At 48.3% G+C, this 20201-nt stretch overlaps 3 protein-coding genes across 8 annotated transcripts; 1 reads left to right on the forward strand and 2 right to left on the reverse strand.

Annotated features, from left to right (window-relative positions):
• Positions 1 to 2685: 2685 nt before the first annotated feature.
• On the forward strand, positions 2686 to 3771 carry SDHAF1 (succinate dehydrogenase complex assembly factor 1). Its single transcript, XM_037138441.2, has one exon. The coding sequence runs from the start codon at positions 2782 to 2784 to the stop codon at positions 3133 to 3135; it is 354 nt and encodes a 117-aa protein (XP_036994336.2). The 5' UTR covers positions 2686 to 2781; the 3' UTR covers positions 3136 to 3771.
• A 6361-nt stretch (positions 3772 to 10132) lies between these two features.
• SYNE4 (spectrin repeat containing nuclear envelope family member 4) lies at positions 10133 to 14784 on the reverse strand. 3 transcript variants are annotated; one of them, XM_053667611.1, is made up of 9 exons: positions 14566 to 14784; positions 14347 to 14478; positions 13969 to 14119; positions 13312 to 13455; positions 12917 to 13111; positions 12595 to 12843; positions 11189 to 11288; positions 10430 to 10491; positions 10133 to 10336 (listed from the first exon to the last, which is right to left on the reverse strand). In XM_053667611.1, exons 2-9 carry the CDS (start codon positions 14466 to 14468, stop codon positions 10133 to 10135), a joined length of 1227 nt encoding a protein of 408 aa, XP_053523586.1. In that variant the 5' UTR covers positions 14469 to 14478; positions 14566 to 14784. The 3 variants fall into 3 exon arrangements, with proteins under 3 accessions (XP_053523586.1, XP_053523584.1, XP_053523585.1); XM_053667609.1 differs by having other exon boundaries at positions 14347 to 14784; XM_053667610.1 differs by having other exon boundaries at positions 10147 to 10336; positions 11189 to 11266; positions 14347 to 14784.
• Positions 14785 to 14886: 102 nt separating this feature from the next.
• On the reverse strand, positions 14887 to 19973 carry ALKBH6 (alkB homolog 6). 4 transcript variants are annotated; one of them, XM_037138436.2, is made up of 7 exons: positions 19903 to 19973; positions 19035 to 19113; positions 18669 to 18737; positions 17275 to 17335; positions 16755 to 16906; positions 16429 to 16545; positions 14887 to 15322 (listed from the first exon to the last, which is right to left on the reverse strand). In XM_037138436.2, the coding sequence occupies exons 2-7, from the start codon at positions 19101 to 19103 to the stop codon at positions 15059 to 15061; spliced, it is 732 nt and encodes a 243-aa protein (XP_036994331.1). In that variant the 5' UTR covers positions 19104 to 19113; positions 19903 to 19973; the 3' UTR covers positions 14887 to 15058. The 4 variants fall into 4 exon arrangements, with proteins under 4 accessions (XP_036994331.1, XP_053523587.1, XP_053523588.1 ...); XM_053667612.1 differs by lacking the exon at positions 16429 to 16545; XM_053667613.1 differs by lacking the exon at positions 19035 to 19113 and having other exon boundaries at positions 19903 to 19964.
• Positions 19974 to 20201: the final 228 nt, after the last annotated feature.

The raw sequence follows: 20201 nt of genomic DNA on the forward strand, positions 1-20201 counted from the left end.
TTAAGAAATCGCAAAATTGTCCTTGTTTGTGTGGCTCAATGGATTGAGGGCCAACCTGCAAATCAAAGGGTCACTGGTTCGATTCCCAGTCTAGGGTACATGTCTGGGTTGTGGGCCGGGTCCCTGGTGAGAGGCAACCACACATTGATGTTTCTCTCCCTCCCTTCTCTCTTGGAATGAATAAATATTTTTTAAAACTGTAAAAAATAAAAAAGAAAGAAATCACAAAATCCAGGGAACAGGGGGGCAGTACCTGGATTGCCAGGTGCAGGGTTGGGGAGTGAGGTTTAAGAGGAGACAACAGGCATAGACACCACATTGACATCTCGTCTATGCAGAAAGGGAAGAATAGAAATCAGCCAGGAAGAGGTGAGAGTCTTAGGACTGATTTATTTTGATAAAGATTTTCAAATGATAGAAATTCAGGGATGTTTAAGTGCTATGGGGAGAAACCAAATAAGGAGAAGTTGGAAATCAGCGGAGAGATGCCAGGGTGGAGCATACGTGGCTCTTCAGAGAACATGGAAGCCAGAGAGCAGCAGAAAAACTGAAACCTGAGCAGACAAACTGGATAGTATTTATAAGAGAAAAACCTGAAGTCCCACACAGAGAAACAGAATCCAACCAGGGATTCGAGGCTAATTGTAGGAGTGGGAAGATGGGACACCGAGAGAACAGCTAGGATATCTGCCACAACCTGGCAGGTAAACTACACCAGAGCCTTTGGTAAAAGGATCAAGAGACCCCTAACTGTGTCTTTTAAATGTCATGTGACCTTGCTCAAGGGACTCAACCACTCTCTGTGCCTCAGTTTGCTCATTTGCAAAAAGTAGTATTAATAGTACCCACCATATAGGGTACCTTTGAGAATACATGCTTGGCATATAAGTGTTCAGTAAGTCTACGCTCTTGCTGCAACTTTAATATTATTATTGTGGAGGCAGTATACACAGTGGTTAAGAATACAGGTCATGTCCTTGGTTGGTTGGAGCATCATCCTGATGCTCTAGGGTTGTGGGTTCGATCCCCAGTCTGGGCACATACAGGAATCAACCAATGAATGCATAAATAAGTGGGACAACAAATCGATGTCTCTAAAACATTGATTTCTCCCTCTCCCTAAGAAAAGATTTTTTAAAAGAAAAAGAACACAGGTCATGAAGTCAGAACCCCTGGGGTCAAAAACCTGGCTCTGCCACTTACCAGCCATGTGGACCTCCGCAAACTATGTTATGTTTCTGGGCCTCAGTTTCTTTATCAGTAGGAGGCAAGATGCATAATTAGTATAGTATATAGTACTGCTGCTCTATCTTGTCAGAGTGTTGGTGAGGATTTAATCATTTAAAATAAATGCTTAAATCATTTTAAATATTCATTATTTTAAATAAATATATTACATAAAAATTTTGGGTGACACTATATTAAAATATCAATTGCATCGTATTTTATTGCATGTTATATTAATATACTGTGTCATATATTATCCAGAGGCTTTTTCTTTAAACCTCTCTTTTAGGAAAGTGTTTACTATGGAAATTTTCAAGCATCACAAAAGAGAGAATAGTGTTATGAAACCGTGTTATGGTTACAAATATTTTGCCATTATTTTCATCTGTTCCTCCCACTCTTTTTGTTTTAGTCATGCTGGAGGATTTTAAAGCAAATTCCAGACCTCTAGCAAAGGCTTAGAGACATATTTCTGATAGAGACACTGGCAGGATTCACAGTGGTTTCCGAGCATCCCCTTGACTCTGGGGCTCTAGCCCCACTACCCGCCCCTAACTTGCCTCCTCACTCCACAGATGAACGGTCCAGGTATGCAGGGTTGTGGTTGCACGCCGCACAGAGGGCAGGGGGCTACCATGGAGGGGTTCCCACGCTCCAGGTAAAGCCCAAGGGGCCCTTGGCCCTGAGGGCCTCCCCCACAGTAGGAGGACGCCTCCTGGCAGCCTGTGAGGACAACAACGGAATTGCAACCAGTACCTGATATTCCCAGGACTTCGGGGTGCCAAACTAGTCGACGTGCTCCAGACATGCCAGGGCTTTAACAGCTAGTGAGGACCCTCCTCCAGCCCAGAACCCACCCGACCCCGACTCCGCCTTGCTCAGAAGGGGGCGGGGCCATTCCAACTCGGTGCGCCACAGACTACCTTTGGGAATTTAGAACCTACACCCTCTCTCTGCTTGTCTTCCCGAAGTACGGAGAAGCCTGTCCTGTCCACTGTGCCCCAACACTTCACCGTATGACCACGTTTCTCCGCATATTCTCAGGGCTGGGAACGCCGACATACATCCGCCTTAAGGGTGGGGACACACGAAGCTTCCCGATATTGCTTTAATAAGCAAAAAACAAACAAAAAACAACTAGTGCCCGTCTTCTCTCTACCAGTGCCCCCCGCGCCCAGAAGGGACGACAGATCAGTGTCCCAACCTCTAGCTCCCTCCTCTCCTTAGGACGCAGGAGTTAGATGAGAACCGCCAGTCCCCTAATCCCTCCACCTCTTCCTAGTTCCTAGATCTGCTGTCTTCTCAAGGACACTGATTCCCTGTGCGGGGGTTGGGGGAGCCAGCAGCTCCGCCCCTTACTCGCAACACTGTGATGTAACCACAAAGACAACCAATAGGGAGTGACAGCGCCGGATACCAGGAGGCTCAAGGGGGAGGTTTTGGAGATAGGAGCGGAAGTGACTGTTTTCTTGCGTCTTTGTCTGTCATAATTGTGCTGCCGCCGCCCCATTGTCCTGGGCTGTTACCCGCACGCACCGGCGGCCCAGCTCTACGATGAGCCGGCCCAGCCGGCTGCAAAGGCAGGTTCTTAGCCTGTACCGCGAGCTGCTGCGCGCAGGGCGCGGGAAGCCAGGAGCTGAGGCGCATGTGCGAGCGGAGTTCCGGCAGCAAGCCTCCCTGCCACGCTCTGATGTACTGCGCATTGAATACCTCTACCGCCGCGGAAGGCGCCAGCTCCAGTTGCTTCGTTCTGGCCACGCCACGGCCCTGGGCACCTTCGTGCGCCCACGGAAAGAGACCGAGGAGCCCAGCGGCAGGGCGGGCCCTGGAAACTTCCCTGAGGCTGGTGACAATTCCAGGAGCCGGATTGACACCATGAGGTCATCAGAGACCCCGCCGAAAAAATAGTGACAGGCCGAAGAGTTCAACCAGTGGCGCGGGGGAACCGGGGAACCCGCAGGATGGAAGATGAGAGGTCTTAAGAGACGAGACTAGTTCGATGGATTGGGGGAATCGGAGAGTCCAAAGACCACCGTGATAGAGGGAGAGAGATGCTTGACCTTGTTCGATTCCTGGTAATTTGTCGGACTCCCTAATGGGAGCTTGAGGTGGCCTGTGTCGCTAGCTGTCTGGACTAGGTCAAGCTGAGAGCTATTTACTCAAAGGCATGGGGAACCAGGACGCTTCCACCTCCGATGGAATGAAAGAGACTGAAACACCCTTCTCTTGACCCCTGGCTCCTGAACTCTCTTTGCGTTTAACTTTGATAACAGTAGACTTTTTTTGCTGAGGAATTTGAGAAGATGCTCTGATGGGCGGTGAGAAGCCCCGAATCTCCATTTGGAAAACTTTCCTTCTATTTCCTTCTATTAATTGGAACAAACTAGGACTGATGAGGAAAGTACTAAGGGGTCTCATCCTGGCAATCATTTAAAGACCCCTCAAAACCTCTAATACCTACTGGTTCTAAGGGGGAGCCCTGATTCCTCCACCCTTCCACCCTCAGGACTGTTGAATAAAGGGAATAAAGTTAGGATGTGCTTACTTTCCTGTTGGAGGTCTTAAACATTTTTTGCATTTGGGGATTTTTGAAGACACCCCTACTCACCAAGAAGTCACCCTCGCCATTACTGGTACGGCTCAGTTGGCTGGGCATCATCCTGCAAAGCATTGGGTTCCCAGTCAGGGTACATGCCTGGGTTGTGGGTTTGGTCCCTGGCTGAGGTGGGTACTAGAGGCAAACTATTGATGTTTCTCTGGAATAGATGTTTCACTCCCTCATTTTCTCCTTCCCCCGCTCTCTAAAATTAAGTAAATAAAATCTTTATAAAATAATAAAGTTAATATCACCTTCTTGTACTGTTTAACTGTGACAACTAGAAAATTTTAAGTTGTATTTGTTTTTTAATTATATTTTATTGATTATACTACCACATGTGTCCCCATTTTTAACTCTTTGCCCCCCTCCACCCAGCCTCCATCCCCCACATTCCCTCAGGGAATCCCCATACCATTTTCCATATGTTCTTTGGCTTCTGTATTTCCTATGCTATATTTTATATCCCTGCGACTATTCTGTAAGTACCAATTTGTGTTTCTTTTGTTTTTATTTTTTTTAATATTTTATTTATTTTTCCTTAGAGGGGAAGGGAAGGAGAGAAGGAGAGAAATATCAATGTATGGTTGCTTCTCATGTGTCTCCTGCTGGGAATTGGCCTGCAACCCAGGCATGTGCCCTGACTGGGAATCGAACCGCGATCGTGTGGTTTGCAGGCCCGCGCTCAATCCGCTGAGCCACACCAGCCAGGGCCAACTTGTGCTTCTTAATCCCTTCTTTTTCACCCATCTTCCTGACTCCCCCTCCCATCTGACAACCATCAAAATGTTCTCTGGCCCTGGCTGGTGTAGCTCAGTGGATTGAGCACGGGCCTGCGAACCAGACAATCGCAGTTCAATTCCCAGTCAGGGCACATACCTGGGTTGCAGGCCGGTTCCCTGCAGGCCGGTTCCCTGCAGGCCGGTTCCCTGCAGGCCAGTTCCCAGCAGGGGACGAATGAAAGGCAGGGGACGAATTGATGTTTCTCTCCCTCTCTCCTTCCCTTCCCCTCTAAAGATAAATAAATAAAATTATTTTTAAAAAAAAGTTCTCTGTATCCATGACTGTTTCTGTTCTGCTTGTTTACTTTGTTTTTGAGATTGAATTGTTGATAGATATGTATTTTTGGCCATTTGATTGTTTATATTTTTTATCATAATTTCATATTATTCTGGTTTGGTGCTGATGTACACTTCTAGGTTTTTCTTATCTGGGAAGCTATCTGTCCTTCAGTTTTAATGATAGCTTTGCTGGGTAGAATAATCTTGGTTGAACCTCCTTGCTTTTCATCACTTTGGATATTTCTTGCCAATTTCTTCTAGCCTGCAAAGTTTGTTTTGAGAAACCAGCTTACAGTCTTACAGGAGCTCTCTTCTAGGTAACTATCTTTCTCTTGCTGCTTTTAAGATGCTCTCTTTGTTAAAAAAGAAGGAGGAGTGGGGGAGGAGCAGGGGAGGAGGACATTCTTTGTCTTTAACTTTTGGCATTTTAATTATGTTGTGTCTTGGTGTGGGGCTCTTTGGGTTCATCTTGTTTGGGACTCTGTGCTTCCTGGACTTGTATGTCTATTTCCTTCAAATTAAAGACTTTTTTTGGTCATGTTTCCAATTTCTTGCTCTCTCTCTTTTCCTTCTGGCACAACTATTATGTGAATGTTGGTAGGCTTGAAGTCCTGGAGGCTCCTTACAATATCCTCATTTTTTTAATTCTTTTTTCTCCTTGCTGATCTGATTGGATATTTCTTTTCTTTCTTATATTCCAAATAACTGATCTGATTCTTGGCTTCATCCAGTCTACTGTTGATTCCCTGTATATTGCTCTTTTTTTAATTTAATTTAATTTTATTTTTTATTGATTATGCCATTAAAGTTGTTCTATTCCCCCCTTCATTCCTCTCCACCCTACCCCCCATCCCCACCATTACCCCCCTTTAGTTTATGACCATGTGTCTCAAGTTCTTTAGATTCTATATTTCGCATACTATTCTTGCCCCCCCCATCTATTTTCTATCTATCATCTATGCTACTTATTTTCTGTACCTTCTCCTCCTCCCACTCCCCTGTTGGCTAACCCTCCTTAAGATCTTCATTTCTATGTTTCCACTCCTGATCTAGCTGCCCTTTTAGTTTGCTTTTGTTTTAGGTGTGGTTGTTGATAATTGTGAGTCTGCTGTCCTTTCACTGTTCATCTTTTTTATCTTCTTTTTCTTAGATAAGTTCCTTTAACATTTCATATAATAAGGGCTTGGTGATGATGAACTCCTTGAATTTGGCCTTATCTGAGAAGCACTTTACCTGTCCTTCCATTCTAAATGAAAGTTTTGCTGGATGGAGCAATCTTGGTTGTAGGTCTTTGGATTTCATGACTTGGAATACCTCTTTCTAGCCCCTTCTTGCCTGTAAGGTCTCTTTTGAGAAATCAGCTGACAGTCTGATGGGAAGTCCTTTGTAGGTGACTGTCCCCTTAGCTCTTGCTGCTTCTAGGATTCTCTCCTTCATTTTAATCTTGGCTAATATAATTATGATGTGCCTTGGTGTGTTCCTTCTTGGGTCCAACTTCTTTGGGACTCTCTGAGCTTCCTGGATTTCCTGGAAGTCTATTTCCTTTGCCAGATTGGGGAAATGCTCCTTTATTATTTGTTCAAATAAGTTTTCCACTAGTGGCTGTTCCTTTCCCCCTTCTGGTACCCCTATAATTCGGATGTTGGAGCATTTAAAGATGTCCTGGAGGTTCCTAAGACTCTCCTCATTTCTTTGAATTCTTGCTTCTTGACTCTTTTCTGTTTGGCCATTATTTGCTTTCTTCTGGTCCACTCCATTGATTTGAGTCCCAGTTTCCTTTTCATTGCTATTGGTTTCCTGTACAATTCCATTCATTTCAATTAGTTTCGCCTTCATATGTTTGTCTAATTTGTGGCTATAATCAAGCAGATCTGTGAGCATCCTGATCACCAGTTTTTTGAACTGTGCATCTGAGAGTTTTGCTATTTCTTCATCACTTAGATTTATAGGCTCTGGGGCTTTGAGATCTTCTTGAGCCATTTTTGGTCTGTTTGCGCCAATTAAGTATGAGGAGCGGAGTCTTGGACTCCCAGGTCGCTGGGTTGTGACGCTGTATGTGGGGGCGTGGTCAGAGCGGGGAAATGGGGCGCCCTCTGCTGCCGCTGGCCTCTGGGGCCTGCTGGGTCCTGTCTAACCGCCCACTCCCTCGCTGGTCTATCTGCACATGAATGCTCAACCACAGTCAAATCTCGGCCCTGCTCCCTTGCTGGTTCCCCGCGGTCACTTGCTGGGTTGCTCACTAGGTCCACCCGTTGCAACCCTGCGCCTGGGTTCCGTGTGCCTGAGTTCATCTTACCGAGTTTTCCTGTGCAACCCCGCTCCACCAGCTGCTGGTTTCGCCCCTCTTGCTGGTCAGGCTGAAGAATTTGTTGTTAACAGACTTCCGAAAAGTTCAATTTTCTGTGTTCTGGCTGTGTTTTCTGTTGCTAATATTTAATTGACTCTAAACTTGGTTGTGTGACAAAGCAAGGCGTCTCCACCTATGCCTCCATCTTGGCAGAAGTCCTATTCTTTATTTTAATTAGTGTATCCTTCATTTCTGACTGGTTCTTTTTTATGGTTTCCATGCCCCTTTTAATGCTGTTGAAATTTTCACCAAGTTCACTGAACATCCTTATAACTAGTGTTTTAAACTCTGCATCTAGTAGTTTGCTTGTTTCCATTTTGTTCTTTTTCTGGAGTTTTGTTCTTTCATTTGGTCCATGTTTATTTGTCGCCTCATTTTGGCAGCCTCCTTATGTTTGTTTTTATGTATTAGGTAGAGCTGCTACATCTCCCAGGCTTGGTAAGTTGCCTAATTTAGTAGGTGTCCTATAGAGCCCAGTGGCACAGCCTCCCATTACCCAGGCTGGATACTCAAGGTGTGCCCACTGTGTGGGCAGTGTACACTCACTCTTCTGTTGTAGTTGGGCCTTGATTGCTATTAGCACACCCAAAGTCAGCTACCACTTGTATTCTGTCTGGAGTCACACAAAGTTATCTGCAGATGGAAGCTACTTGTGATTACTAGAAATTTAAAAATTATATTTGAGCCTCACATTATATTTCTATTGGACAGCACTACTCTAGGAGTCCATGTGACTTGTTTCCTCACCACAATTTTCTATGACATAATTGTAACATAAAGACGTAACTGTCTTTCTGATGCCTCCCTCAACCAGCCTAAATTTTACCCCCTTTCCCTTTGCCCAATTTAGTTTTTCTTCTTACATTTATCACCATTTGATCTATTACATATGTCACCTATTGCTTTTATTTATTATCCATCTTCCTCACTAGGGTGTCAGCTCCTCCACCCTGGCAAGGACAAGAATTGTAATCTGTCTCATTCACTCTCATTGCCCTATTCTTTGACAGGACCTGGCTTACCGCAGTCAATATTCAATGAATGAATGACACATTTGCTCCATTACCTAACTGGTAGGGTCAATATTGCCAAAACTCTGTCCACCCTATTTGTGGTGACTCCAGGGATACTACACCTCCTCTTTTGTTGGGAACAGAGACTTGGCCTGGCATTTGAAACAGAAAAGACCCAGGTTTGCATACTGACTTCTCCCTGAACCTGGAGTCTCCCAGAAACTGCTGCTTCCCTACTCTCCTTCCTCAGTGTCCATCCCCCCTTAAGGTAACAGCTTCCTAATTTTCTTCAGAGACCCACTCCTTCCTCGATTTCAGTACACATGTTTCAGGCAGAGCTGACTACAGTCCCCAGGAAATCATGTGACACTTTGAAATTATAAGGGAAGCATGACTCTCCTATTGTTTGTCAAATTGGTGGGATGTATGCTTGAAGGTTTTGAGGGATGCTCTGGCCACCACCAGATAAGAAGGAAGTCAAATCAGAGGTAGGAACTGAGAGGTGAAGCTATCATTTGAGCTACTGGGTCCAGCTGTGTCCCTACCCTTCCACAGGAAAATGAATTCCCATTTCTGTTCAAATCAATGGGAATTGGGCTTCGGTCACTTGCTCCTTGTGTATTGTGTCCTCAGGCCAGTGACTTCCACTCTAGATCCTGTTGCCCATTCTGTTAAGTGAGGACATATCATTGGATGGCTGTGAGAATTAAAGGAGAGGGGATCTATCTTAAGTGCGTACCCAGGAGCATGGTGTAAGCCTCCTGCCTCTGTTTTTTAGTCTAATTGTGTTCCATCTCTTGTCCCAACACTTGAGGCTCCAGGAAGTATATGATCTTATACTTCCTGAAGTACCTGAAGCTGGGTACTGAAATCTAGGGCTGAGCCCTGGAAATTCCTCTTAGTGTCATCAAAACCCAGTAAAGGGGTTTCATAGTCCTGCGCCAATGACAGCTCAGCCTGGGAGGACACTGTGTAGAATGTTTAAACAGATCATGTGTATGCATGCAGGTCAGGGGCTATAGCAGGTGCTGTCGGCAGCTCGCTTTTGTCACCACACCCTTTCTGTGCATACCTGTAGCTTCCTGTGGCAAGCATCTATGCTTCTCTGCCTGAGGGGACTTTACAGACAAGAGAAGCTGGGAGTTCTAGGGAATTGACAGTTTCAGGAACCAATGAAAGTTGAGTAGAATAACTTTTGAGTGTGTTCCACACAGTCTCCCAGAGGTTCCTGGTGGGATGGCACCTCAGGTGCCCAAAGCAGCAAACAGTTCAATGCCCTTCCCTGGCTCACCTCCCTACTCCCCTACCAATATGCCTAGGATCACCTCCTAAATAAACTACTTGTGCTTGAATCTTTGTCTCAGGGTTTAATGGGTTGTTGATTCACTTCTGCATTCTGTGTTCAATGCAAAGGGATATGTGGAGGAGGCTATCCAGATATACCAGGGTCATATCCTAGATTCTGAGTACTCAGGCACCCAATATCCTCACACCTTTTGCTATAGACTAATGTTCATGTCCCCTCAAAATTCAGACATTGAAATACTAATCCCCTATGTGATGATATAGGAAGTAGGGCCTCTGGGAGGTGATTAAGTCTGAGGGTGTAGCCCACATGGAAATGATCAGTGCCCTTAATCTCTTGTGAGACTCCAAAGAGTTCCCTGCTCCTTCTGCTATGTAAGAACACAGCAAGAAGACAGCCATCTATGAACCAGGAAGCAGGCCCTAACCAGATACCAAATCTGTTGGCACCTTAATCTTGGACTTCTCAGCCTGCAGAACTGTAAGAAATGAATTTCTATTGTTTATAAGCCACATAGTCTATGTTGTTTTGTTACAGCACCCCAGATGGACAAAGACATACCCTCTGACAAATGACCATTTATTACATATGTCTGGGCTGTGTACTCAGATTGGGGGGGGTCCATTGACATAGCTGAGCACCAAGTAAGGTGTCCTGGCAAGTTGGGCAGGAGAGCAGCAGAGACCCTCCAACTGGGACAGGAGCAGTGTGGCACCCACCAGGAGAAGGAAGAGGAGAAAAAGGAGGAGGTAGGTCAGGGGCCTCCTGGACATAGGAGCAGGGGCTCTGTAAAGGGAAATACATGTGTTAAATATACATTAGGCCATCATCATAAGCCTTGTCCCCCATACCCCTAAACCCATATCCCAGGCATCTTACCCAGAATCTACCTCCAGCATCATCACATCCTGGAGATTGGAAGATACTTGCTTCTTCGTGTTCTAAGGGTAGATAGCAGCCAATAGCAGAATGGATGGAAATGACTTTCAGTGTGGACTTTCGCTTACTGCTATAGACCTACAGGGCTGGGCTTATTTCTCCTCCTTTCCTGGTACTCCATCAATCCCCAGGACCCCTCATTGGCCTGCACTATCTCTAAGTGTAGTGGATGTCTATCTGTGCCTGTCCTCCAGCCAACTCCCCCTTTCCTGGTAACAAGGGCTCAATTTGACGTGTGTGGGATGTCACACCTACCTACTCTACTAACCGGACACCTCCATTTCTATGATTGGGCTTGTGACCCATATATTGCCAATCAGAGCCTTCCATCAGCTTGGCTGCTGTGATTGCTTCAGAGTGTAGGCCAAGACCCACCACACAGAATGGAATCAGCCCCTGAATTTGGCTGCTAGTAGGTGAGTGGCACTCTCCTTCTCTTGGGGTGGGTAAACCAGTAGAAAGTGTGTAGCTGCTGGGGCAGCCATTTTGCTGAAGAGAAATGCACCTTGGAGAAGTAGAGTCAAGAGAGGGAGGGACTGCGCCCTGATAGCATTTAAGGTCCTGAATTCAACAGCAAATGAACTTTTCAGTTACATGAAAAAAGAGCATCCCCTCTTTTGTGTAATTCAATTTGGGTTGGGTTTCTGTCACTTGCTGTCAAGATTTCCAAGTAATATACCTGACTGAAAACCAGCTCACCTGAGACTTCTGGAGCAAGGAGCATCTTTGGTGACTTCCTAAGTGTTTCTGGTGGCTGATACCCAACATGAGCACATCCTATGGAGAGAGGTGTGGAGGCCTTGGGAGAACCAGTGACAAAGAGACACAAGGTTGGGAAAGGGCAAGATGCTGGGGGAAGAGAAGGACCTTGGGAAGAGAAAAAAAGAGAGGGGTAGAGCCAAAGAAACTGAGAGGAGAAACATTATTCATTCATTCAACAAATATTTAATGAGTTTCTGTTACATGTCAGGCAGTGTTCCAAGAGCTGAGGACACAGTGACAATGCAAACAGGTAAAGTCCTGGCATCCATGGAACTTTTATTCTACCAGGAGAAAGACCATGAATTATTAGGTTGGCCAAAAAATTCGTTTGCTTTTTTCCATAAGATGGCTCCAGTAGCGCTTAGTTGTCTTTAATTTCATTTGAAACAATTATGTTAAATTATATTTTGTCATATCAGCGTGCATTAAAAAATTTTATCAAAATTGATGAATTTTTACATAGACATTTTAATACTGAAGATGGGAGAAAATATACATTTTTGGCATGTTATGCTTTATTATTTCAAGAAAGGTAAAAATGCCACTGAAATGCAAAAAAAAAAAAAAAGATTTGTGCAGGGTATGGAGAAGGTGCTGTGACTAATCAAACATGTTAAAAGTGGTTTGTGAAGTTTCGTGCTGGAGATTTCTCACTGGATGATGCTCCACGGTCAGGGAGACCAGTTGAAGTTGATAGTGATCATTCACTAATGTCTCGATAGTGATCAATTGAGAACAATCAATGTTATACCAAGTGGGGAGATAGCTGATATATTCAAAATATCCAAATCAATAAAGTTATTGGTGAAAATGAAAAATGTGTTATTTTACTGAAAAAACTGAACAAATTTTATGGCCAACCCAATAATAAATGTAGAATGTCAAGATGTGGTTAAGTGTCATTAGGGAATAAAGAGGATAAATAGTGATAATGTTTGGAAACCAGAGCAGGCCTCTCTGAAGAGGTGACATTTGAGGAGAGTGTAATGAAGCAAGGAGGCAAGCTGGGTATGCATCTGGGGGCTTTAAGATGGGAGTGAATTTGGAGGCTAGTATGGCTGTAGTGGATTGAGCAAGGAGGAGAATGAGAGGAAATGAGGAAGTCTATATATAGACAAATGAGAGAGGAAAACAGAAAGAGATAGAGGAAGTTACAGAAGCCAAGAGAGACAGAAGGAGGGAGGGAGGAAAACACTGAGACACCAAGAGAGGAAGAGACACTGAGAGAGACAGAGGAAGAAACAGAGCCAGCAAGACCTCCATGGAAGGGAAGGGCCCTGCTAGGAGGTGAACAGAGGTGTCTTGTGGGTGCCTGGATGGGGATGTCTCCCACCTGCTCTCACCTCAGGGCCTTGTCCCCAGCTCTGGGGGCCCCTGTGGCCACACAGCTCACAGGAAGCCCCTGGTGTCCAGGCTGTCTTTTGCCTCAAGGGTCCAAAGCCCCCAATGTCCCCTGCTGGGTCCCACTCTAACTCTGCGGGAGAGGGGAGGCTACTGGGTGCCCAGGGCCCCCAGACTCCACCAGGTCCTGGACAGTCTGAGTCCACCTCGACCTCCAAATCCTGGTCCAGTGTGATAGCCTCCTGGTATACCTGGTCAGAGGACAGAAGTCATGGAGGTTGTGAAATTGGCACCAGGGCTGGGGACCACCACAGTGGGTCATACCAGGCTGTAGCTGACCAGCTGGGCCTGCAGCTGCCACAGCTGCCAGAAGATGCTGTCTCGGTGGGCTCCAAGGGCCCGCAGGACTCGCTGCAGGGATGCCAGGGCTTGAGGCTCACTCCGCTGTGCTAGTCCCTCACTGAACACCAGCAGTGCATCCACACACTCAGCTGCCCCATGTAAGTCTGCCTGTAGGGTCTGGGAATACATAGTTGGATACCACTACCCGAACCCCCCATGCACACCAGGGGAACCAGAGGACTGGGACCTGGAGTTACTTGTCCCCCTTTCCTATGCAGACACCTAGAACAGAATAAACCCATTTTCCATCCCAGGGATTTGACACCCACTCTTGAGGCCCTGCCCACCTTCCCACACCTTGGCCTCCCATTGCCCACCTGTAGCTGGACCATCTCACTCTGGGCCAATGTCCAGGGCCCCAAGCCTTGCTCTAGATCTTGTAGCTGGAGGCCCAGACCCAGTAGGCAAAGATGCAGGCTGTCCTGCTCCGCTTCCAATACCTCCCAGCCAGAGATGGGGCTCTGGGGAACAGGGAGCTGAGTCAGTGTTGGTGGGCCAACCAAGACCTTGCCCCATTCTCATAGCCACCACTCTTTTGCAGACTCCTGCCTTCCAGATGCTTCTCTGCAGCAGAGTCCACCTCTGGGTCTCTACCAAGGCTGTTCCCACCTGTAGTCCTTCCCAGTGGAGCAAAGCCTGAGGACCTGTAGTTCAAAGTCTCCAGGTTTCCAAGGCTCCTAGAAACTTGAACATGCAGGGTCTGGGCGGGGGGGAGGTCTCAACAGGAAGGGGATGATGGAGTTGGATACCCCCACAAGGAATGAGGCTCCGCCAGGGCCAATCATGAAATAATTGTCTCTCAGTTTGAAACACTTCTATGGTGATTGGTAAAGAATAATTTTCTAGAGTGTACCCCCTCTCCACAGGTACCCAACACTTTTCCAGAATCATTACTTCATCCCCAGTGTGGAGGCCAGATTCTAGGGGAAAGAAAGGAATTGGGGGCACAAAAGACCTGGATCACCTCAGCTCACCTCACAGTGTTTGCCTCCAGGAGGGTCTTTGTAGGAAGAGGGTTTTGGCAATCTGAGGTGGCCAGCACTAGGCTCAGTGTCCCTCAGGCCACCCTGGAAGTACTCCGGAAGGTCCAAAGAGTCCTGCCCTGGTTTCTGGGCTTGATCTGGCCTGGGAGGTTGAAGGCATTGGCAGACCCTTGGGTGGGCAGGGCCTCAAGAGTGGGTGTCACCTTGGGTGACCCTAGGTGCCCATTATCCACCCTAGCCTATCCCTGATCCCAGTTCCCCCTCCCCCATCCCCAGGTGATCATAGCTATAGTACCTCTAACTCTCAAAGTGCCCCTGCTACTGCCGCCACCCCTTTAGGACCCAAATTTCAAAAGCCCCAGTCCCTACCTGATTGTTTCCTTTTCAGAAGTGGGGCAGATGGTGGATCCAGCAATGTCCCTAGGTGCTCCAGGGGGATGGTTGAGGGGCTCTGGGTGGGGTCTAAGGCCCAGAGATGGGGTCAGGGCCATAGCTGAGGGCCTGGGGACAGAGAGTCTTTGAGGATCACTAGTAAAAGGCCTTTTTCTAGCCAGTAGTGTCCTCCCAGACATCTAGAGTAATGCTCACCCAGAGGCTTGAGGCAGATGGAGGCCCAAGGGAAGGCTCAGTTTCACTTCCTTCCAAGTGAAACCTGGACCCAGGTAATTTGATGCTGGATCAGGTGACAGTAGCACCACTTAACTCTCTAGCAGACCAGTAACTGAACTTCCCAAGCTCACCCCACCACACCTAATGGGGTTCTAGATATAACCCTGCCCCTTCAAGAGTCCTGGATTCTGCCTGGCTCCTCTGACCCCCAGGCCCCTCACCATCTAAGGTCCCAGACTCAGTGTCCCTCAGGAACACAAGCACCTGCCCCACAACCCCTTCAATCCAAAACCAAAGAAAGAATTTTTGTTGGTTTATTTGAAATGAGACCTTTTTCTTTGGTTCCCACAACGTTATTGGGAAAATAAATAACTCAGGGGAGGCCTCCTCTGCCCCAGGGTTTCAACGTTGCAGGGTCGCAGCTATCCAGAGTGGACAGCCCGGGAAGCCTAGCGGGTCCTGAGGCCAGGTGTCACTTGCTGAGGAGGAGGCCGGCGCGTAGCACGCGGGGCACACGGCGGATGGTCAGTGAGATTCGGGTGCCCCGGACCAGGCAGGCTCCGGGCTGTGCTGACTGGCAGGCAGCGGCGTTGAGTGGCAAGAAGGCAGAGTCGAGCTGGTCTACCCGGGCGGCTGCGATGCCATGGAGGAGGCGCGTGTAGGCAGTGCCCCGGAGCACCAGCAGACTGCAGGGTTCCAACAGCAGCGAGGTGGCTGGCCGGGGAGGGGGCCGGGGCTTCGGAGAGTATTAACGGTCAGTGGGTCCCCAGAAATGAGAGGGTCGAAAAGAAGTTAGCAAACTTTGGGAATCAGGGAGGGAGTGTCAGCCAGTCCCCAGAGACAAAGGCTGAGGGGCAAGTATGCTCCCAGGGATCGAAGCTTTGGAGTAAAAAATCAGCGGGCCCCAGAGCCAACGCTTCAGGGAACAAGGAGGGGCTGGGGAAGGGGGATCAGCACTCCCTTGGGACAGGCAGGAACTGGGCTGCAGCTAGGACCTCCAAGGGGCTGAGGCTGGAACCAAGGGTTCAGTGGTCACAGGGAACTGGGTGGAACTGGATTGAGGGCTTGACAGACGCCAGGAATTGGGTTTGGGGCGACAGAGTGAGGCAGAGATGATCTGGTGCAGTCTGAGTGTATCTGTGGACATCAGGATGTTTGAGGAAACTGGCACAGTAGGCAGGGTATTGGATATCCAGGAGCATGTAGCACTAAGAAGGGAAGTCCTAAGGAGCAGCTGGAGTTAGGGTGTCCAGGGGGGTTTCTGTGAGCACTGGGGTGTTAGAAATGCATCACTTGGGGAAAGCAATCAGGGAAGCTGCTGTCATAAGCAGCCCTCAAAGAAGGCAGTGCCAAGGAGGATCTGGGTATGCCCTCTATGGCAAATCATACTGCTGGAGTGTCACGGGGGAGGTCAGTATTGGGGTGCTCTGTACACTATGCAAAGTCAGGATATCTGAGAGGATGTCAGGGACACCCATGAGGGAACGGTGTTGGGGGCATCGGAGGGTATACTGCTAAAGTACTGGGGAGCCCTGCATGGTGTATGTAGACCGTGGGCTATTTATTGGAGCACCCTGAATGTGTGGGGCCAAAGGATCTCTAGGGTGTTAGAGCATTCCAATCAGCAAGTGGGGGCACTGGGATGTGTGTGGATATCAATATTTCTAGGGTACCCTGCAAGCAGACAGTCTAGGTATCTAGGAAGAGGTCACTCCATGAGGGAACAGGGAACATCTGGGAGGTTATTGGGGTTATCTTGTAGGCAGGTGAGACTGGGGCCTCTTAGAGGATATGGGGTGTCAGGGTGCCCATAAGTGGCTGAAGCAGTGTCCCAGGGCCCACCTGCTCTGTAGGGTCATCATCCTCTGGCTGCCGCGGCTCGTAGAGGTCCAGCAAGGTGTGGGAGCCCAGGCTGATGGTGCTGACAGTTGGGTAGTACAGCGGCCCGTCCTCGTGGGGCTGGGGAGTGGTCACCAGGGCTGGACAGGGCAGGAGTCCACACCTCCCACCCTCTGAAGCTTAAAGGGGGCTCCCCAGCCAGGGACAGGGAGGTGAATGCCTGGTTGGGGTGGTTTGGGTATGTGCCTACTTGATGAGAGTAGAGGTGGGTCAACAAGATATCCTGCCCCATGAGAGGTCTGGGGGTTGGGGTGAGGATGTGTAGTTACCATGATGCCCTCCCCAGGCAGATACTGGTTCACAAGGACGTGGTTGGCTGGGAGACCCCCAAAAAGACTGAGGTCAGATACTTTGTCCACATAGCGCTGGAGCCATAGAGGAAGTCGCTCAGGAACCATCCCCCGGGGATGAGGGAGCCCACCTGGAGGAGGGCAATGGGGTCCTGAAAGCATCTAACCAAGGAGCCCTGGCACCTCAAGCCCTCGTTAATGATTTCCCAGGGCTTGGTAACACACTGACCTCCCCAGGGACACCTGACTCTCTGGAGATCACCACCCAACCTTCCAAGGTTTCCTGATGTCTCTAACACCCCTGGACCCTTTGAGACCCCCAACTTGAAAGGAAATCCCTGATCCCGAAGGACCTCTACTGACCCCTGAGAGTTCTCCTGGCCCTTGGGACCTCTTGAACCATTTGGTGACCCCCCAATATCTTGATAATAACCAACCTGAGCCACCTTCCCCAGCCCACATTCTCAAATCATCCATGCCCTGAGGCAGGAACACTTACCCCAGTTCTGTAACTTCCTCCCTGACAGCTGTGTCCACTTTGGTTTTGGGGCATTGAAGACCTGGGAGGTGGAGAGAGGGTCACTTCTTTTTCAAGACCATCCTCTCTGATTCTCCCACCCAAAACAATACAGAGGTCTTTACCCAAGGTGAAAATGGGTCATCTCAGTACCTATGGGATTCTCTGGGATACAGTGTTCCCAAGATTGTTGTTTGCCCTTTCCCCTGTGGAAGCTGCTGGCCCCAAAGACCACCTCTGTCTACTGGGACCAAGAAAAGGAACCCGGGCTACACAATTGCAGTCTGAATCTACTCTGGCCTGCACTGGGCTCTTTTAGTCCAGTAAAGAGTCTGCAGCCTGTACTGTCCTGGGCTATCTCCGAACAGTCTGACTTCTGGAACCTCCTTATTCCTACCGCCTGGAGGGAATGTGCTAAATTGGGCTAACTTAGCACAGCAAAGAGTACTTTGAAAATTCTCTACTGCCAAGATCCCAAAGGTCGAGAATGGGCAATCTTCAAGAAGTCCAAGAAATCTATACTCTACTCAATAATCTCCTTATTCCCCTTCTGGTTACGGGGCTGGAGTAGACTGTCTCAGCACAAGGGTCTGTGCTCTGTGGCTAACTTATTCCTGGGACTCAAACTAGACAGGACTTGTTGGAATAGCCCACGGAAGATCTGTGCTTTATAATTAAGGCTCCAGGGCTGCAAAAGGTTATCCCAGTGCAAGAACCGAGCTGTGTAAATTTTTCTTTCCATGAACCTTGAAAATAGCACGAGTGGTCTATGCTTGAAAACCTTGTTCTCAAGAATCTGGGTCTATGCTGAGCTATTGAAGCAGAGGAAAGAGTTTACTCTATAACATTCTGAGGCCTACGCTATCTCAACACAAAAATCTGAACACTGCAAATTCTTCATTCCCCAAACATCAAAGGCCTGAACTAGGCTTTCTCAGTCTATATTTATAACCTCTTTTTCTCTAGGATTACAGAATTGGGCTATCTCAGCACAGAGAGTATGCGCTCTGTAACTTCCTTATTTCTGAGGCTCTGGGCTTTTACTGGGCTATTCCAGCACAAGGAATCTGATCTCAGTAACATTTTTGTTTTGGAAGCTGGACTGACCTATCTCAGCACAAGGAATTTGAGCTACATAATAATACTTCCTTCCTAAGAAACAGCTGGGTTTCCCCCAAGCTTCCTGGGAAAAGCTCTTTCTGACAGGCCCAATAGGTCCTGAGGAAGGAACAGAGAAGGTGAGGGATGGGTGCTGTGTGGCACTCTCCTTCCTGCCAGGATCTTCACTATAGCCTCAGGGGCTCTTACACAGGAACTAGGGGTTGGGGAAGAATCTGGAAAGAGGGGAAAACAGACCAGAAGGAAATTGGGGTCACCTGTCGAAGCAAATATTCCTCCTCTTCCTTGGAGATGAAGTCGGGGACATAGTAGATTACAGGTGGTGCCTAGGATAAAGAGATCCCCTGTAGGTGGTGCCCTTTGACATCCCCAGGGGCCCTAGCATCCAAGAACAGACCCCTCCCTCTGTAGTGAGGTTCGGGATGTCCCCAGGCAGGCCAAGGCCTGAAGTAGAGGGACCAATGTCCATTTTGGCAGTAGGAAGTAGGGGTGAGGTAAGGGAAAGAATGAACTTGGAGGAAGCAGTCCCAGCTCACAAACCCAGGAGTCAGCCTGCCTATCCCCACTCTATCTCCCACCCTCTAGTCCCCACCTTCACCCTCTGCACCCCGAGTCCTGACAACCTGCTCCACCCTGAATGGTTCCAGGGCTGGGACCCTGGAGTCCTGATCCTCCATCGACACCAACTCCATGCACCTAGTCCTGTGGGAAGGGGAGGACATGCTGAAATCACCAGACCTCCTACAATCAGGCTGAGTTTGTTTTCTGCTCTATCATGGGTCAGGACCTCAATTCAACCTTCTAACCAAACTCACTCGGTTTCTAAAACCTGAGTCCTCAATCTCTCAAAAGGCACCCAATAAGCACCCAGACCCTCTGTCTAGACACAGTGAGCACCCAGGACACCCAAACTCCATTCACCAAGGGCCTATCAAACTACACATATTTGTTTTCTCAAGAAAGAATATCTTTTCCACAGAGAACATCCTTTGACCACCCCCCCCCCACTGGCAACCTTTCTCAAGAGCTCCACAGCCTCCAGGACCCCTTTAAACATCTTAATTTGAGATCCCTTTCTAACAACTTCAGATTTGTAATCATGAGCCCCGCTCTAACAATACTGAGGGTTCCCAAGGACACACCTCCTGCTCCCAAGCCCTGTCAGATGCCCCATTCTGAACACCCAACACCCCCGATCTGAGTCTCCTCTGACTTATCCGCTGTTTCTTCGGATTCCCCCCCACTCTGGACTCCCTCAGGTTTCTCTATCAGTGCGCCGCTTCACTACAGCACCCTTGGACCTATAGCCCGAAGTCTGACTCCTCTCAAACCTTTCTTTCCTGAACCCCTTTGCCCCACGTTCTGAACCTTATAAGAATCCACATTCCGCGATTCCTCGGACTTCTATGTGAGCTTCCCCGGATCCCCACCCTCGGCTCCCTCGGCTCCCTCGGCTCCCTATTTCCGCCCTCCGCCATCCTTAAAACTGACCGTCCACCAATGTCCCCTCCAATATCCAAACTCAACCCTTCTATTCCTTTCCCAGCCGCTTCCGCATCCACATTTTGACGTAGGAGTGGTCAGACCAATGGGAACTCTTGAAGGCCTTAAGGGTCCGCCTTCTACCCAATCGGCGGTCTCAAGCAATATGGTCCTGCTCCTTCAACCTTGTCCAGGGATAGGATGCGCCTCTCGGCCTCTGAGCATTCGGACACCCGTCAAAGTCTGGCACCCACCAATCAGAGCTCTAGAACCGAACCTGTCCACACGGCGGAATGGGCTTGGAAGGG

Source organism: Artibeus jamaicensis, unplaced genomic scaffold (assembly GCF_021234435.1).
Source record: "Artibeus jamaicensis isolate MK-2021 breed Jamaican fruit bat unplaced genomic scaffold, CSHL_Jam_final contig_470, whole genome shotgun sequence".
Classification (NCBI taxonomy): Eukaryota; Metazoa; Chordata; class Mammalia; order Chiroptera; family Phyllostomidae; genus Artibeus; species Artibeus jamaicensis.

Coding starts and splice junctions, on each gene's coding strand:
- SDHAF1 (XM_037138441.2), top strand. CDS start 2,782: ATGAGCCGGCCCAGCCGGCTGCAAAGGCAGGTTCTTAGCCTGTACCGC.
- SYNE4 (XM_053667609.1), bottom strand. CDS start 14,549: ATGTCTGGGAGGACACTACTGGCTAGAAAAAGGCCTTTTACTAGTGAT. Junction 13,456..13,968: donor CTGGAGGCAAACACTGTGAG/GTGAGCTGAGGT, acceptor CCTGTTCCCCAG/AGCCCCATCTCTGGCTGGGA. Junction 11,289..12,594: donor GCTGGGGACAAGGCCCTGAG/GTGAGAGCAGGT, acceptor GGTTCTCCCAAG/GCCTCCACACCTCTCTCCAT.
- ALKBH6 (XM_037138436.2), bottom strand. CDS start 19,103: ATGGAGTTGGTGTCGATGGAGGATCAGGACTCCAGGGTCCCAGCCCTG. Junction 17,336..18,668: donor AGGAATATTTGCTTCGACAG/GTGACCCCAATT, acceptor TCCACCTCCCAG/GTCTTCAATGCCCCAAAACC. Junction 15,323..16,428: donor ATGATGACCCTACAGAGCAG/GTGGGCCCTGGG, acceptor TACTCTCCGAAG/CCCCGGCCCCCTCCCCGGCC.